General features: G+C 39.6%; 1 protein-coding gene across 1 annotated transcript in view; it reads left to right on the top strand.

Moving 5' to 3' along the window:
* negr1 (neuronal growth regulator 1) overlaps positions 1-20436 on the top strand; it is a gene marked incomplete at both ends in the record, with an annotated part of 138872 nt that overhangs the window by 72305 nt on the left and 46131 nt on the right. Inside the window, one exon of the mRNA XM_080506526.1 lies at positions 10436-10567. Within this exon, the coding sequence (XP_080362652.1) occupies positions 10436-10567 (132 nt within the window). The remainder of the gene's footprint in view (positions 1-10435; positions 10568-20436) is intronic.

Here is a 20436-nt window from a genome sequence, read left to right as displayed (position 1 = left end):
GCATTCCACACTGGAATTTGGCAGCTCTTTATGAAATGCTACGCAAGTTTTTTGGCATTCTGTTCACCAGGGGATCTCTCATAACAGTGCTTGGTTCCTTTTCACAAAGCTTGCATTGAACTGATGTGCACTTCAAACAGTGACACTTGAGCGTGCTTTAAACACTATAGGAGGTGAGAGATAAAGAGTTCGCTGCTGCATTTTAAATTTCAGGTGTCAACAGCGAGAAGCCATGTCTGACAATTTCCCACTCGACTGTTGAAATGGAGATTTTTTTCTTTTTTTTTTTACCAAAGAGGTCCTCTTTGATCAAATGCTTTATTAATAGTTGACTCGCTCCACTTTATCCAGATTTATGTACATTCCGTGTAAGTGCAAGACTTGAAATAACCCTGTCAGACTTCATGGAATGCCTGCAGACATACATTTAAGCAACAGAAAATATGTTCTATTGACAGTTCTGACTCGATCAAGGACCTCATCCATAAGCGTTTGACCAATAAATACCGTACTTAAAAAAAATGAAACAACTAAATATTAAAATGTTCTTGTACATTATTCGAATAAACCTGACCATATAGATTTTAAGCTCGCAACACATTTTTTATCACTGATGAATGTGCTGATGACTATGAGATTTGACTTTGAGTTACACTTCATTTGCTTCAGCCTGACTTTATGAAAAAGTGCCTTTTCACTAAGAACACAGCATTTACTGATTAAATCCCCATATTTACTTATCATGGCACACAGATCTACATTGTAAATTTTTCTCAGGAAAGAGTGCTGTGAAGGGTTTATTTGTTTTTGGTTCAAGGGTTTTTCATATTTTTCATGTCACACCACTGCCACTATCGACGTTGGATTTACTAAATGGATTAATCAAGGTTGTGGCATTTCTTTTTGAAATTACACCAAAGAAGCAATCGCCTTGGTCAGGAGGATCAGGACAAGTCAAAATTACGAAACAATGCTATACATTACAATGATACAATGGTCTCCTGGGTCGATTAGTTGTACTGTACGATTGCCCCCCCAATCCACCCCCACCCAACACTGGGTGAAGCGCCACACGGCGACGCTACACACATTAAGTTTGATTCTCTAATCAGATTATACAATCTAATCTGTGTTTAATTTGACTATTTTTGGCCCATAGACGTGCAGCAACTGTCTCATCACCCAGTCACAAAGGTTTTTCTAACCAGCTTATCATCAGAAATGGTGATTTGCTGCATTTAACTAAACATGTCATCACCAACAGTAACAGTGAAGTAATTCTGTGGGTCACGGGGGTGGAGGCACATCCGATCAGATATGACCTAAGACTCCTTTGGCCCACTTCCACTCTTTAGATTTCAGCTGTGTCAGATTGACAGCCAGGGAGCACAGTTGGGGGTTATGTATCAGGGCAGACTAACAGCCTGGTTTTCTGACAGGCCTCTGAACACAGTGTGATTGTACCCCTACATCTGGCCCCACACCTTGAGCCGAGGCCAGAAGGCAGCAGTGCACAATGTCGGCGCGTGGGTTGTTCTCCATTTTCAGGAGTTAAAAGGATAAATTGATGTAGAAAATGCTGCTCTATGCTATAATGGATTCCTCAGCAATGCCTGCCCTATCTATGTATTGCAGCCCTGAAGGAAGTGTACCCACAGTTCTCCTACACGATGTGTAAAATTGCTTACTGCAACGGCATTTAGCCAGCATTGGCAGTGAATACTGAATTAACCTTGCTGTGATTTCTTTAATTTGGTTGGAGTGACATCTCCCTCAGGTGAGAGAGGCCTCTGTCAGGTTCTTAAATACAGTATCTCTCAGCATGCACTTACTCACAACTCATATTTAGTCATTTGATGGTTTTCATTTCACTTTGGCCAGTAACGGTGCCTTTTTTCCTCCCACTACAATTTTTCCATAATACATCATTTTATGTCTGTGTTGTTTACTATAATGTCAGAGTGGAGCCCTTCACATATAATGCTACTCAAAGTACATATGAAGGATGGGATTTTTCTGTAATGACTCCAGTGACCTTTACAAAATCCCCTTGCAGCTATAATCAATACAAATATCATCTGCATCCCAAACAGGATCACAAAGCTATCCTGATAAGGGGGAAAAAAACTAACATTTTCTTTAATTTATTAAGAAGATTGATGCTTGAATTGATTTGTTTAGAATGGATCAAATAAACATTTTTTTTTCCTTTGAGGGAGAGATTTGTCGTCAATGTAGTTGGTGTATAATTTAGGGATTTTCAAATTTAACAAATACAAAGAAACAATTACTTATGGATGTTGTGAGACTCATGCTTCACTCAATTACATGATCATCAAGAAATTTTACAAAATAAACACATCTCTGTCTGTCATCTTGTATTGTTTCAAACTCACAAAATCCAAAATGAAACTCACATTGTATTATTTCAAACTTGCCTTTGCACTTTTTTTTTAAGTTATCAAAGTGGTTATGTAACCCACATAAAACATGAGCCATAATAAAAAACAAAATGGGGCAGAAAAGTGTTCAAATGAATTAAAGTAATTATATTTGAACATTTATAAAGGAAGCACATATACATATCCAGCTCTACATTCCTAAATTGAGAAATCTAATCCAATCAATAAGGCTAAAAGAGAGAGATCAGGACAGTCAGCCAATCAGAGAGGGTGTTATGGGCAGGCGGTCCCGCCCCCTGTTGACGTCTTTGCAAGTTACGCTGCTGTGAGACCCAGCACCTGCAGATTGACAATTGAGAAACAGTTGTGGAGCAGCACCAAGAGAACGATCTTCTAAAGTGATTGATGATGGAAACATCTTGCAGGTTACCATCTGTATAGGTCAGGGGTCGGCAGCATGCGGCTCGTCCGTCCCTGTGCTTGCAGTATGTGCCGGGTAATTTATCTTAGTTAGTTATTGACTTATACATATGGTCCCTACCTTCAGTCAATCTTTTGATCACATAAAGGAACATGATGTGTTAAAATGACTTTGGCAGCAATGATACAAAACCATGGAGGAACCCACATTTCTGCAATGTTCTTTCCTATCACAACAAAATTCACTCAGCTTTCAAGCTGCATCATGAAGACCCCAGAGCACACCAGACAAGTCAGGGATAAAGCTGTGAAGAAATTAAAGTAGAGTTAATTTATAAAAGAGCTTGCTTTACTCAAATATTGACCCCATATTATATCACTTACAATCAATTACATATAAATTGATTTTAGGTAAGTTTAGGATTCTGAGTGCAGGTCAATATTGGTAACTTAGGAGCCATTGCTACTTTCATTGATTGGACATCATGTGCAGCTTGCATGGCCAGTCAAAATGTCCTCCCTGTTACAATAATCAAATGACAGCAAAATAGTTACAGTGTATTTATTCTTACATGACATTTATGCTGTGACTGATTCCAATTTGGACTCACTGCCTCGATGTTTGTGCTGCTTTTCTGTGTTCCACGTCCCCACTGTTCAGTGATATAGAACTCCTTTTGTCAGCTCTATTTATGCTTTATCAATAATGAACCAAATGCTGTGTTCTGATTTTCAAACCATTCAGCTGAGGGCATCAAACAGTCAGCCTCAGATACTTTGAGATATCTCTGGGTCAACTAAGCGTAGACGGCCCACTTTTTACCAATTCTCTTATCATGTAGGCTGCACTTGCAAGCAACATTGGAGCGCTTACTTTCAGTTTTCTTCTATTGATCTTTTGTACTTGTTTTGTACTTGTTTACTTTTTATTGTTTTTTCTCACTATGCAGCATTAGTAGCACACAAGCTTTATGTCATGTTGTCTCAAAAGTATTTATGAGAAGAACCTGTGTGTCTGTTACCTTTGTGTCTTTTAAGTAGTGCTTTATGAAGCCGACATCAAAACAATGCTCGTCAAGAAAAAGTAGAATTACTGAAATCAGGTAAAATTTGGAGCAGCATGATTCCGGGAGAGTGTAGTACATGAAAAACATTCCGAGGTTCAGTTTTCATTCAGAAACGAGGCAATACCTTGTGTATGAATAGATTATGTCTGTGCACAAGGAAATTATTAAAAGCACAGAATAAATATTAAAACTGCCACAAGAACAGCAAATAAGCCTAGTTTCAGGAAACTTCAGTATCACAGTAAAGTAAAAAATGAAATAGGTTTACATTATGTAGTGCTGATAACATACCCAGGATATAGCATGCCTTTCTGTCAGTGTTGGTAGGAGCAGCTCCGGACCCTGTGCGACCTCAGTCCAGATAGAGCGAGCATAGAAAATTGATGGAAGACATTATATTTAAAAATTCAGGAAATGTCATCCAATACACTATTGTACAAAAATAAAATGTTTTCAACAAAGCTATTGTTCAACACAGTCCAATAAAAGTAAAGCGAGTCTTGTGTTTATCTCAGTACACCGCACCACCGTGTCATAGTGCAGGACCAATAAGATGTTTCAAAAGTAACATTTATCAGAGAATTATTGCTCGAACATGCCTTGCAAATCATTTTCCCCCTCGTGGCAAGTCAATTATTAGTTATGTTATTCAGCTTGGGAAAAGAAGTACAGTAAAACTTCTGATGTAAAGACGCCCTATAATCCAAAGCCAAGTGTCCCCTGAAGGCAGGTGTGCTCTCTTCAGAGGGACGGGTCACGAGGACAAATTGTAGGACCAATTGATACTGAATGAACCAAACACCAAATATATTATGGTTAATTAAAAGCACATAACTGAACCAATACGAAGATGTATACAATATATATTTGTTCTACTGTAATTGTGCTTCACCATTGAAACCAAAACATTATTCAACCATTTGAAAAGTGGGATTAAAAGCATCAACAATACTTGCTACTATACTTACTTCATACAATGCTTTTGATTTCAGTGCCCTGCTAAAAAAGCACAATCAAACACTGGATTTCTACATTCTGCGAGGCTTAATTCCCAAGCACATGGAAATGCAGTGGGACTGTACATTAAGGGCAGTATTCAGGTCAAACATGAAGTGCAAGTACTGTACTGTATGGTGGAGTCTAAAGGTCTGCAATGACAATTATAAAAAACTACATGCACTGATTTTTTTGTGATACAGAGGCTGGTCAATAACATGGAGCTCATATGGCTCCTGTTTGGAGGAGACATCAACAAGTTGTAACAACATAAGGCTAAATCAGAAGAAATAACCCTGCTGTGTTACATGCTGTGTGACATAGTGCAAGTATTAAATCAGCAAGCCAAAGTCCAGCCCATAATGATGCATAAGTATCCATAGAAAGCTGCCATACGTACAGTTTGATTTAAAAGAATATGCATGATCTCAGTGGTGTCTTGTTCAGATGTCAAATGAGTAATTGTGATGCACATTGCAGCTTGGAGATGAAGAACCGCCTGAACATTCTGCGCTTGATCATTGGTTTATGGAGCACAATCTGTCACATATACTAACAGGCACATATACTAACAGGTACTACAAAACAAGGCTTTTGGTGCTTTGTTACCCATAACCTAAGCCTAATTATTGCATAAATTACAAAGATTTTACCTCATCTTTACGATGACACATGACAATATTTTCTGATCTGATGCTGCCATCATCTGGACTGTGTGTCATTTCAATTTTTAAATCATTGCATGGTAAATTTAAAAAATGAACTGCTTAAATTCTTAAGTACTCAGTCATTACAGGTACATTGACACTATTGCAACTAATGTTTTTTTGTTGTTGCTTTTTTTAGTTTAAGAAAAAGGTTATTAGAAAAGTACAAGTCTCATACTTTAGGGTAATGTTACATTTTGTCCTTATGTGGTTATAACATGCGTTGCCATCTAATCATTCGAAAAGGACAGAAATTATTATCAACAAACTACTATTAGGAATGTGGTATTTAAGCAACCAAAAAGCTATATGTCACAAAATCATTTGTCAATAATACTGTTCTGTAAGAGACTCTGAGGAACATGCAATGAACTTATTAAATGCCATGTAACACAAGATTAAATAACAAAAGGTATAAGGAAACAAAAACAAGAGTCGGCTGCCCCACCCACCACTGTAGAACTCCTGCAGCTCCAATTCCTCTTTTCTGCAAAAAGTTGAGCTGTAGTAGACACACCACAGCAAAAACAGTGACTACACAAACTGTTGTTAAAAAATGTCACCTGTGTTATTTGATTCCACCTGACAGACGAGAACCACCGGTGCTTGACAGATAATCGGTTTTTCATCTAAAATGGCATCTCATACCTGGCCATGGTCAAACGGAATATGTCCTGTGCCGAGTTTTATTTTAAGAGATATAGATACTGCCCTGCTGCAAACAAATACTGAAATAAAAAAAAGAAAAATCCTTGATGAACATGAAAAATATGTTTACCTTTATGAGTCAATAAAAAAACATTAATTTAGCATATATGGATCAATAGTGTGGTGTGGACACCCGTGCTGTTTACTTTTAGTGTCGGATTGATAAGAACGTTTAATTGGTACTATTACAAATCTAACAAGTGAATAAAGAACAATATAATGAACATTTCACTTCAGTTTACAAAAGAACCAGATTCCTTTTTCACCAGTGTCACTGAACCAAAAATGTTTTGCTTGACTAATTTCATTGAAATTGCAATGTCATTTTCTAAGCACTTTAACGCAGTGAGCCATAATATAAGCACTCCCTATATCTATTCTTCTCCCTCAAACCAAACCTCTTTCACTGTTCTTTTTCACCTTTATGAGAAAGATATGATGTCTTTTTCTGGCTTCAGTATGTGACTTCACAGTCGATCTACTTGTTCGGTGAAACAGATAATTTGTGACCCCTTTTGCATCCGTCAAAACTTTAGCTCCTGCTATGGAACTCAAGCTATATGTCTCAGCAGAACTACTGTTTAGGCAATGACTTACTTGCACTAAAGTTATAGCAAGTCCTATTCACAGTTTAGCCAAACTGTGCAAGCTCAGTTCGAATATATTGACTTATTCAAGAATAAATTTGAAACAAAAAAAGTGTTATACTAAGTAGCTGATGCCTGTTCTCATGTAAAGAGCCTTGACATGGAGACTGATTTTGACAGCAGCAAGATGTACCTCTTGTATGCGCGAGTCAAGTACATGAGTATGTTATTCAGAAAATACATTGGCTTATAACACATCATGAAAGAAGTCACAGATACTACACAAGAGGGAAGAGTTCCTCTCCACTCTGTTACGATAACCTTGTCTGCACAAATGCTTGTTATTTTTAACATCAAACTTAACACTGCATCATTTGATCGCTATATTGACATTCTTTGTACTGGATATACCCTCCCACCCTCGGGAGATTAAGTTAGACTAAAAATGTTTTTTTCAGTAGTGCAATGCCCAGCCGAAAATAGAGCCCTTTGTGTTCCATCTCCGCCCCGGCGCTCTCTTGGCATATTAACTGGGCTGATTTTCAGACACATCCATTGCTTGCTTGTGGATCAGTTTTTCAAACATTGTCCTTCTTTTGCTGTTGTTTGAGCAGCCACCAATGTCTGTGCCAAGACTCATGGACCCCATTGTTTTCACCACAACAGTGTGAGAAGAGACAGGAAATCTCATTATTGACAACAGCAGTTTGAAGTTGTTTTTTTTTTTTTGGACATAGCAGTTCACAGATAAAAAGCCACCAGCATTGCAGAATAAAGGATGAGCAGCATTATATAAGAACTCAACTCAGTCGCAGGAGAGATTGGTACGCCAGAATAACAGCATTTTAACTCCTGAAGCATAGATTGTCTTGATTCCAGCTCCTCTTTCATGAGATTTTGCAGTCAGTGCTCGGTCTCGATGGCTTTCTGAACAGTGTGTTGAGCTCAATTTTTGCTCTGTTGTGCACTCTGCCTGATCCCTGTGCCTTCTAAATCTTCCCAGGCATTTTCTATTCAACACCACTATTGCCACCCTGAAAAGACATATAAATAGATTTCACACTGAGCACCACTGGGTTGGAAATTAATTGTGGTCTGGGGAGATTCTGCCACATTCCCTCCTATACATATACAGAGCTGCATGCTGGGATCCTATAACCATTTATTATCCAGACACAGATACAGTCCAATTATCTAGCTGAAGTATCTAACTAAACTGAGGAGTAATTCTCAATGTCTGGTATGGTTGAAAATTCCACACATTATCATTACTAATGAATATGTTTCTTAAAGTGTGATCGTTTGCTGCTGGCCTTTAGGTTGTCGTCATCCGTGTCTGACTCCTTTTTTTTTTTTTTTTTTTTTTAACTGATTGTTTCTCTAATTCACCCGTTAGAGCTGATTGCTTTTTTTTTTTTTTATCTTATGGTATGTGTTAACTTGTGCTTTAAAGTATGTTACATTCAGTGATGACAAACTGAATCAATATTTTGTCTACACTATATAGTACAATTGTTCTTTATTGTCACATTATTATGTTAATACAGTGGAACCCAGCATGAGGTTGGTGGAGGGATGGTGGGAGGTGTGGGAGTGGGATTGTGTGATTTGGGTATAGGGTTGTATCTATCTATCTATCTATCTATCTGTCTATCTGTCTGTCTGTCTGTCTGTCTGTCTGTCTGTCTGTCTGTCTGTCTGTCTGTCTGTCTGTCTAAAAACTTTCCAATTCGTGTGCATTGATTTAAAATAATCACACATCATTTTGTCCACAATAGCCTGTCATTTAAAATGTCCAGAGCATGAATGCCTGGTTCACGTAAGCATTTGTTTATCTTAGTGTTATGCCATCTGTATATCGTCCATGTTGATGTTGCAGTAACAATACAACAGAAGTTACAGTAAGGTGGCATATTTTCACAGGTTTTTCCACAAAGATCTCCAGAAACCTTTGTAAAAGTCCTTAATAACTTTATTACAAAAAGAAAACAAAAGGAGGATAATTTCTAATGTCGATTTTGAGATGAAAGTTTTGTACTTTTTGTGCAAATAAAGAAAAATTTATTATTTTTTTTTTTTTACAAAGTACTTAATAAATGTCGTTGTTCAATTGAAAGTAAAAAGGTACAAGCTCTGAAATAGACTAGTCCTTTGAAGGACATTCCTCTTCTTCGAGCTGACATCTTCAAACATATCTCCTAAGTGGATGGGGAATGTATTGCTGCACTGAATCTGCTCTGTCGCCAGTGTTATCTGCTTCCCTCTCAGCCATGTTACTTGTTCTTCCTGTCAAAGCTCTCACACTCATCTGTCTTTCTTGCCTGTCTGTTGAGTGTGGTTACATTTTTTTCAGATTGTTTGTGTCTGTTTCCGCAGGGAAAGCATCTGTTGTAATTTTGATTGTCATATTTTCAAAACTAAACAGACAAAACTGGTTTGAAAATGGGACATGTAAAAATGTAATATTTATGTTCAAATAAAAGTAAAGGTTGCTCGAAAAATATGCTGAAAATAAGCTACGTGTATATTAGATGTTTATAAAAATCAAATGTTTGTACCTTGTTACTCACCTCGGATGTGTTTTATTTAATATCAGTGTGCAGAATGCCTCCTTTTTGTCATTAAAAGCAGAAGCTGTGCAGTAGTTGAAATAATACAGAAATGATCAGACACCTAAAATGTTGTCAATTAATTTCCTACTCATCAAAGTTGGTTCCTCATCAAAGTGATCATAGCGAATAACACATTTACGGACATACCCATATAGCCAGAGATAAACTTAATTCACTTGGCTTTTGTTGTTTTGGATTTACACCAGTGCATATGCACATCATTTCACTTTATAACAATTTCAGTTAACGTCCATCTCATGTAATATAATAGATACTGTCTAACTTCACAAAATTCACTTTTATTCATTATTCTTGATGATTCAGGTTACTGTCCAGTATAAATTGTACTGGACGTTACTCTGCCTCTCATTATTTCTTTCTTTGTGTAGTTACCATGGTATTTTCCCATGACAATACATTTGTCACATGAGCAATAATTTCCTCATGACCGGAGTGTTGAGCTGAAGTGTTTTACAAAGAAATTTGCACCTAACTATTTATAATGAGGGCAAAATGCCATTTGTGGAATTCGCTCAGGCTTTGGCACCGATATCTGTCAAAAAATTACTGACATGTGCATCAAGCCATGGAATCTGTCTGTCTTCCAGGAAGTGGCTCTGACTGCATGTTATGGAGCTGAGCAAATGATGACCGGATGACTGCAAATTGTTTCCCCTCGTTGTATTAATATAAACTGATCAATGGACAGCTGGTTCAGTTCTATTATATTTTTCACCAAAATGTTAATCAGCAGTTCAATATAACAACTAATGTTATCGCTCCTGTTCAGGCTTAAAATTGAGAACTATTAAAAACAAATGAGGGGTTTCACTCGTGCTACATATTAGAAATGTGCGTATGTGTATTTGTTTGAAGGCTGCTTGAATTCAGTGTGTACATGCCATAAGTACTTTGCTTCCATTTTTCTATTTCCAGCCAAGAAACATGACAACGGCGAATATCTTAACATCACTGGCATCACAAGGGACCAGGCTGGAGACTACGAATGCAGCGCTTTAAATGACATTGCCTCTCCTGACACCAAAACAGTAAAAGTCACAGTCAACTGTAAGTACATCTCTTTTCTTCCGACTCGCTCTCTATTTTTTTTCGCACACTGGCCCTGCCGTCTCATGAAAGACAATGGGGCAGGCTGCAACGATACAAGTGTCACATCCCTGACGGTACAATTCAAGAAAGTACACCTTCTCAAAGTTTGAAAAAGTAGAAAGCTCGAGCTCAGTGTTTCTTAATATTTAATGTGAGAATTCCCTTTTTGTCCGTGCGTGTAGGTGATTAATTCACACCAAGGAAAGGTCTGACTGTTCTAAGCACTATTCCATTATGCAGGTAATGAGTCTTTCAAAAGTATGAGGAGACAGTAATGAGGAGCCAGGGCAATAATGAATGATACTGGGCTTCAGCTACCGTGGTCACATGGAAATCACCAGTTTTAAGTAGGTGCAGGAATGGGTGCTTGACAATCATTGCAATTCCCTCTTTTTTTTCCAAAGTGCCCCTTTACTTCACTGTTATTCATTGATGTTTCTACATACCGTAGATGGTCTGTGCTAAATCTCAGTTTTTGGCAAAGATTTTCAGGCTGTTACCTACAGATGGGGGGAGGAGGACAAGTGAAATAAAAAAAAAAGGCTCCACTTGGCTCAATTACAAAGACATATCTTCATACCAAATCATGTAAGCTTGAATAATTGTATTTCAGTGTTGAATATATATATATGCTTTATTTTTTTTTTCCCACTTTCAAGTTTTAAGACAGAACTCTTTCTGGCTCCGTTTTTATACCAAGTCTTGTGGCCATTATTTCTATGTAATGCCTGGCTCTAATGAGCTGGGCCTGAGCTGAGTTTTTAGAGGCCAGTTATTTATAGCTCCATTGAGACAAGGGTTCAAGGATGAAAAGTGCTTTGACAGCTGGCAGTGTCTTTGTTCCTGAACAAAGGAGTATTGCAATGATTGATAAGGCATGTCATAGCACGATGCTGAATTTTATAGTGAGACCACAGCACACATTTGCAAGTTTAGTGCCGAAACTGAGTGAATTGATTTGGAAGGCTTTCTTATGCTGTCGGACAAAGTCACTACAGCTTGGGCACTGGAGCAATACTTCAGGTGGGAGTGTGCTGGAGCTAGTCAAGTGCTGAGACTGTATTTGCCTGTGGGCCTGAGCTGCTCTGGCGTTGACCTGTAGTCATTCTCTCTTATTCACCTGTACCGCAGAGAAGAATGGTCTAAATATATATTTGGCACTTCATAAATATGATTTCTAAAAACAATTTATGACTTTCCTTTAATGCAATATTTCACACAATCCCATAGTGGAGGAGATATTTTTTATTTATTTGCTTTGGGATTAAGAAGAAAGAATTCTTTTTTTTTTTTTACTCTATGTCATCTATAAATCATATATTATGTTTAAATTCAGTACAGGGAGAAGCTTGTGTTGTATTGCACCCATCCTACAATGTCCTGCAACATATTTTCTTCAATATGCTCTGACATATACGAAGAGATAAACACTTTAAATAAGCACAAGTTAAACACTTTCAGCTTTTGAGGTGTCCTCTTTCTCTTTTCTGTCTGAACAGTGACTGGTGACACGTGCTCATTTTTAAAGATAAGGCAGTATAAATGAAGTAAAGTTGTCCACTGGAGCGGCTGATACGTCCACAGCAGGCAGAGTTTCAGCCAGCTGGTGGCCACTCTTCACTGCTTTCTCTCCACCCTCCTGTAATTCGTCCTCTGTGAAGTAAAAAGGAACGCATTTGGACCCCATCCCAATCTACTGTATCATTCATGCTCTACTGTCACATCAGGCACCAGGAGCATGAGGCATTTATGAGGGCTGTGCGTATCACCTCCTGAATTGAGATGAAGGTGTTTGGCTGACGCAGGAATTCAACAAGAGAAAATAATTACATAGCAAGAAGCAAGAAATTAACTTTATTACAAATATCACACTGCGTGGACTCATATTCATACAGCTGTTCAATTTAGGTTCCCCTGGGAAATCGTGCAGGTGTCACTCACACTCTTGTCAGTCCACGATGTGGAATGTCTGTTTGGAAGGGGTTTTAGCTTGTTCAGGAAAAAGAGAAGCTGGATTTATGCTCCAGTAGAAGTGCACCAGTCACCACAGTCATCTCCCTCAAATTTGAAAGGTCTCAACGTGATGAGGCCCATGGAAGTATGCGACAACTGGAGGAAAGTTCTCCAGAAGTCTGTATTAGGTCTTTATTGGTTGCCAGTAGCAGACATTGATTAATGCTATGCATCATTGTGAAAAGCCAAAACAACTGACTTCTCAAGCATGAGTGCCAGATTTGCAAACTGATGGCTGACCACATATATAAGAATCCTCCACCATGCCTTGCAGTAACAGTTCATCACTGAACAAAGAGGCTGTGACTGTGGTAGAGCAGGTCATTTTCCTGTCCCAAAGTTGGTGGTTGAATCACCATTTCTGCCTGTTGAGTTCCCAAGTTGCTCCTGATGTCAGGCCACCAACGTGCATTTGGGAGGAACGCCATCGGTGTGGGAATGAGTTTAATCACGCAACCTGTTGAAACCATCAAAACACCCTCACATGAAGTGTCCATTATTATGTGCAGCTTCATTACAGTGTCAGTATTGGCCATGCTGTTAGCATGAAAATGAAATTGTCATGAACATCATTTTAGTCAGACAGCATGGAGAGTGAGTGACACTGACCTTTCATGAGTTAACAGTCTAATTAAATTCCCATCCAAACGATTTCTTTTAAAACAATGCATTTTTTTTTCCAACCTAAGAGTATAGTTGACCTCTGGGCTAATTGCAGATTAAGGCCACTAATTAAAATAAGCAAACCACAGTAATGGAAATAAAATTAAGCTCCAGCATATTTGCAGTTTTAATAACACCAAGCCACTAAGCCTGCCATTTGGCTTTCTGTGATATGGTGAGTTGGAGGCAGAATGCTTGAGACGTCGTCACTGTGCTAAGTGTTAACTCTGCTCCATGTAACCTCAGTTTTAATTTCTCAAAGGCTCAAAACACTACCTTGATCAGACCGCATTAATTAAATTACAGCCCTGAGTGAGTTTCTTGCCTTTATGACTTCAGTGATAAATGAATGGCAACTGAATACTTTTATCAGCCGAACCCGAATGATGGCAGCCATCCAGAAGGTCGCGCGAGAATCAGATTGGCTGAAAAGCCCCGCTTGGCGAAAGGATATTTCAGCTGCGATTTCACCTGATGAAATTTGATCTCCGACCAACTTTTCAAATTTACATATTCATCTTCACTGCAGGTGGGTGCCGTTATTGGCTGAAATTCTCAGTGCACAGTGTGACTCAAAAGCATAAATATCACATCTAGGTGGCTGAGTCGGAGGGATGAATGGAAAGGAAACCACCGTGGAACACCTCCGCCTGGGATAAAAAGGCTATGTTTGATTAATTAATGAAGCCACCTTGTTGTCGAACGAAGGCGTCCATCACTGACAGTATAAATACAATAATAACAGAAACTGTTTCTTTCTTTCAAGATGAGAAATCATGAGCGATTGACCTTTTTTTTTTTTAGTTGAGGACCCGTGTCCCTCCTCTGAGAGTTGTCTGCACTTCTCACTGAATGAGTGAGCCGGCACAGTTTGAAGACAATCACGTTGCGAGATGGGATTTGACAGTTTGCGCAAACTTTAGTCACACGTGGAAGGAACACAGACAACCAACTGTCTTTCCGTGCTACGTTTTATTTGCTCATCACTGTTTCAGACGCTTTAACTAAAGCTGCGGGAAACCACAGCAGATGTTCTGATCGTCTCTTTCTGTCCATGTAATAATCACAAAGCTGTCACATGTAAATTCCCTCAAAATAAATGAGTCAAAAAAAATAGAACTATGAATTAACACCACGTTAACGAGAAAACATTTTTCTCTCTCTGGTTTTTTTTTGTTTTTTTTCTTGCGTGCATATGTCTTTGCTGTAGATAGATAGCTATACAGGAGCTGCAATTCTGGTGAGGTCAGAGTTGGTGTCAGTCAGCGAACGCAGCAAGAGAGGATGTGATGCATTTGGTGGAAATGGTCTTCCAGCCATAGTTGGCTGTTGGATCCCCTCTCGCCGTGGCCATGCGTCAAAATGTTCTTGCATGGCTGGAATTGGATAGATGTGAGTGATCATGTGACTCGTGAAGAGACTGCTACAGTAATGAAATGCATTGTATAAGTAAAGTCTGTTTGCGTCCTGAAATTGTCAAAGCTTTGTGTTTCACACATATTTGAAAGTTGTATTGCCTCCAATGCATCATTGTTGCGGCGATCCACTCTCTGAGACTCCTGATGGTTATTACACTCTTTGGCTTGATTGGGGCGAAAGGACTGTTGTCTTTCCACACCATGTCTCCATCCACATATGTATGTTTCACTGGTTTTGTAAAGAAAAACTATAGCCTCTATACTTCACAGTTTGCCAGCTCTTTGTACGCCTCCTTCCTCCTCCAGTACCCTGTAGCTACAAATTCTGCTCACACATTCACAACGGCTGTTTGTTAAAAAAACACACACACACAAAAAACAGAGCGTCTTGCTTTTTTTCATTCTTTTTTTTTTTTTTTTTTTTTACTCACTGTAATTTTCCAACAAAGCTGTGATCATTTTTAATTAATTATAAGCATGCACATAAGACCTGCTTGTAAGCAATTACAGCTTTATTCTTGATAGATTTTTGAAAATAATTGCAATGCAGGAGCATGCCGTGAACTCTTCATATTCTTTACATCACTTGCTCTTTTGTTTGTTCCTCTTACCCTGCCTTTCTCTTTAATACCCCAGGCATCACGGTTCTGTTTGTAATTCAGGCCCTGCCCTGGTAGATACACCAGCAACATGCACCTCTGACTCCACTGACAGAGTTGTTTTGGGGAGTCATGGCCATCTCGGATAAATAAGAGGCAAAACCTGTTTACTTGTGGTCAGGAGTCGAAACTTCATGACCACCCAATATTACAATGTCAAATAATGACAAGAAAATAAACAACTATCAGAGGAGTGAGGGCACGCTTGATTAGGATTTGCTGCTTTTATGAAGAATCACTGAACACCGTAACCTCTGTACTGCTGTACACCACATTTACATCTGACAAAATACATGTCCTGAATACTGTGTCAGTGGACTCTATGTCCAGATCAGGCTCAGTGCAGTTGTGCTTTGGATCAGTGAAGGCCGGATCAAAGGTAGAATAAATGTTCATTCCCCAGTTCACTGACATCTGTTATTGGAAGTATTTTAAAATCGGGGAAAGTCTCAGCTGAGCATTTGTCGACAGTTTGCTGTATCCATTGAAATACTGTGGCTTACAATTCAAAAGTGAAGCCTTCCGAGAATTGGATTCTGATCCAATCCTAAGTAGAGTTAAAGCCAGTACCCTCGAGCTGTTTGGATGTAAATCCATCTTTCTACATCTCTCCAAAGCTCTTGTCTTGATTGCTATTTGGATTCCTTGGTGCATGACGTGCATGAATAAATGAGTGGAGTCTTGATCTTCTAAAAAAAAAAAAAGTATGATGTGGCTTCTGATTCTCCGAAATAGATTGATGATCACTAACTTTATCCTTTTGATGTATCTGCGATTTTAGGAAAGATTCAAGATAAGTCACAAGGTTAACAAATGGCAAAGTTCCTTAAGAGTCACAATAATTAAAGTATGTGTTTTTTGCTAAGTTCCATGTTTCAATGTATCACACTGGAAAAAGATTGCGTATGAATGTATGAGATTTTTATGAAGAGACTCTTTGAGGTATTTTTCTGTATGTGTGGTATGTTCTGTTATTTCTGATAACGCTCTCATCGTTGATATGTCTATGTCATCCTCATTTGGCCTATGTGGTGACATTTCTTCACACTTAATTTCACTTGTATGATTAAATTCTATAAATGGGCTAAATATTTTAGAAGCCTACTTCTGTATACAATGTTGTTCTTGTTTACACGGTGGGAGGTCACTTGAGTGTGTATATACATATACTACAAAAGAGTTCCTCTCTTAAGAACATCATCTTAATCAAATCACATTTTAGCTTTGTGTGAATAGCATAGATAGGTAAGGATTTGTGCACCTTGAACCATTTATTGTTGAACACGAACAATAGATTGAATCCTGGTGCTGTCAACCTGCTGCACAGTCCAGCACTCTAAGCCAGTTATTTATATGCCTTCCATGGTATAAAAAGAAGGAACACAATGTTCCATAGCTGTTCTGAATAGAAATCTTAATGAATTAATAAATCTTGGCAGTGTAACCATTCCTGACTGACAAAAAAATATATATTTATATAATCGGGACAATGAAGCCCACAGATGGCAGTGGGGAACAGTGTCTCTCTGTGTGTAAGCTGACAAGTCATGCACTGATGAGTCAATTTCTTAATTGCAGTGAAAACTCATTTTCAAATCTGGCTGAAGAGGTAGGGTTATTAATTGATCTTTTAATTAAAAACCCTGCCTTCTCTGGCAAACAATAGTATGTAGTTAAATAAATCATATTCAAGTCTTGACGCAAACCAAATAGCCATCAATCGTCGCATAAAGATTCTTTAATGCAACGACCCATTGGAATCTGTGCATTACAGTGCTATATTTTCTGAACAGACCCTGTCCAATACTCCATGGACGCCAAATGTATCTGTCTCTAAACTGTCCTTTATTTTCATGTTCTCCTGAGACATTTGGAGACATTGCCTTTGTCTCGATAACAAGCTCTGCATACTGCAAGTGTAATGAAAGCTGGTTTCTGATCAGTCCACAACTAGCCATTTGTCACCCTCAAAGGCCTTATAGTGCTCATTTTTCTGCCATGCCTGTGCTATTCCTGGACCCAACCATTCACCCCCATCTGTTGGAGTCACCACAACTCCAGGCATGATTTACAGCCCCACCACAGCATTCTCGAGACACTAAATTACCTGGATTATCGGGCCTTCATGGTTTTTAGTGCACTACTTTGCATTACTCTACAAATCCTGATGGTGTGGTGCACAAGATATGATGATAAAAGACATGCCAGTAAGTTGAAATTGGAATTATTGAATTTAGCTGGATTTTATGGGTGTGATCTGTCTTAACAGAACCAAGTGCCAGGATCCAAATGGCAAAGACTTGATAATATTGATATGCATATAAAATGTGCATACTTTTAGACCACCTGCAACATGGCGGGATGCCATTTTTTGTGCAACAATTTTGATACTGTTAAATTACCTCAGTGGCGTTCGATAAATACATTTGAACTTCTTTCTAAATCCGACCATTTGGCGGAAAAAAATATGTGGAATTTCAAAGAAACTGATTGATAGTAAAAAAGAAGCAACATGAATCTCACCTCCCTCCCGTTACAGCACTGGAGATGTAGCTTGTGATGCTGAATTGTATATTGATGAACATACAAGTATATAGCATTATTGTGATTAGATATATATGTAAAGTATCTTTATTTTTGGACTGCGGTGGACTGGTAACGGGGTGTACCTACTCTAGATAAAGCAGAGAAAGGATTGAACTTTGAGTCCTATTTGGATTCAAAGCATTGGTGAACAGAAGCTATTGCACTTGGTAACCTATAAAATCATGTTCAGTGCGCATATCACATAGCATACATCCAACACTCAGAGTCTACAGAGGCAGTCTTAGAGAGAAGAGAGGGCACCATCCCTGATGTTGGAAAAATGAAATGAATTGCACTGCATGGTGATAAATGGCTTAATGGAAGTTCAAAGACTCAATGGCTTATGCAGGTTCAGAAAATGCAAAATAAGGCTCCTTTTATGTGCTGAAATACAGTGTGGATCTCTTTGCCACTGTCATGAAGGCAACTTCACATACACACAGCTTCCAAAGACAGCCTGTTCATCTTCGCTTCAAGTATTTTCCCTGTTTATAGGTACACAGCCTGGAAAGAAATTCATGTCTTGGGGTGATATAGACTGCCAACAATGACATTCTGTAGAATGCAACATCTAAAAGCGGACACATTGCTTGTATGTTTCTAAATACTGGACATTGTCAAAAGGTTACTTAATAACTGTTTACAGTATTGAATAAACTCAACTCAGTGACCTCCTCATGAAGCTCAACAGAGCACACAGTTTCTCACATAAATCAATCCATACAACGCTTCAAACAATACAGTCCTTCACTTGTATTGTGAGTTCTGATTCCTGCTAGTCTATTAAATAACAGAAGCAGGATAGACCAATCTGAGGGTAGAGCCACACGACGAAAAAAACTATCTTCTTTCTCCGCAGCCTTCTCCAAAACAATTCTGTGCACACGTCACTACGGCTCAACATGAGGCTTCAGGACATGTAGTACACATGCCAGGCCTTTAGAGGTGCTGTGACTCACCAAACACACCAACAACGCAGAAGAAGACAAAGCCCGTAGAAATTTAGAAGGAGATTCCTGCGCCGAAACCTTAATATAACTCTAGTTCTATAGGTCTACGGCCACGCTAATCCTGCTGTTAACGTCATGTGGCTTATGCAGCTCCACCTGAGCTTGTAGTCTGGGATTGTTGTGGTTATTTGATGACATTGCGGACCGCGGTGGGGGGAGAGGGGGGTGATTACATCATCTTTTTTTCCACAGATGATCGTCTTTGCTGACTTTACACATGCCGGGGTTTAAAATTGTCCCCACACTTGGACCCGTGTTCTAAAAAAAAACATCTTTGCACTCCTAAAACACCACCTCATGTGGATGACAGACCAAAAACATCCCATTTAGGTTAAACGGTTTCATGGTGTGGTCGGGCCTCTCAATATCGGACTAAACTCAACCTGAGATTGTCTATTGTGCAGAATTTGCTCAACTTGTAACAAGCAGACAAACAATTAAACTGATCTGAACGCTCAAGCACAAAGATGGCCAACAATCAAAATTACTATCTCACCACTGATTCTGATAAAAAAGCATATAATTCAATGGCAAAAAGCGACCTTGAGGTCAGTCCTGCAGCTTGTATTGGATTGCCCATTCATGTTTGAAAATGAAATGGAGACTATTTATCCATCCATCCATCCATCCATTGGCTACCGCTTTATCCGGGGCCGGGTCGCGGAGGCAGCAGTCTGAGCAGAGTTGCCCAGACTTCCCTCGCCCCAGACACTTCCTCCAGCTCCTCCGGTGGCACCCCAAGGCGTTCCCAGGCCAGCCGAGAGACATAGTCCCTCCAGCGTGTCCTGGGTCTGCCCCGAGGCCTCCTACCGGAGGGACATGCCCGAAACACCTCCCTCGGGAGGCGTCCGGGGGGCATCCGAAATAGATGCCCGAGCCACCTCAGCTGGCTCCTCTCGATGTGGAGGAGCAGCGGCTCTACTCCGAGCTCCTCCCTGGTGACTGAGCTCCTCACCCTATCTCTAAGGGTACGCCCAGCCACCCTACGGAGGAAGCTCATTTCAGCCGCTTGTATCCGAGATCTCGTTCTTTCGGTCATGACCCATAGTTCATGACCATAGGTGAGGGTAGGAACGAAGATCGACCGGTAAATCGAGAGCTTCGCTTTTTGGCTCAGCTCCTTCTTCACCACGACGGACCGATACAACGTCCGCATGACTGCAGACGCTGCACCGATCCGCCTGTCGATCTCACGCTCCATCTTTCCCCCACTCGTGAACAAGACCCCAAGATACTTAAACTCCTCCACTTGGGACAAGGGCACTCCACCGACCTGGAGGGGGCAAGCCACCTTTTTCCGGTCGAGAACCATGGCCTCGGATTTAGAGGTGCTGATCCTCATCCCAGCTGCTTCACACTCGGCTGCGAACCGTGTCAGTGCACGCTGGAGATCCAGGCTTGATGGGGCCAACAGAACCACATCATCCGCAAATAGCAGAGATGAGATTCTGTGGTCCCCAAACCGGACCCCCTCTGGC

The sequence above is a fragment of the Blennius ocellaris genome (assembly GCF_963422515.1).
Source record: "Blennius ocellaris genome assembly, chromosome: 12".
Lineage (NCBI taxonomy): Eukaryota > Metazoa > Chordata > Actinopteri > Blenniiformes > Blenniidae > Blennius > Blennius ocellaris.
Note: the sequence above shows the minus strand (reverse complement) of the source record. Positions and strands in the feature narration are given on the sequence as shown.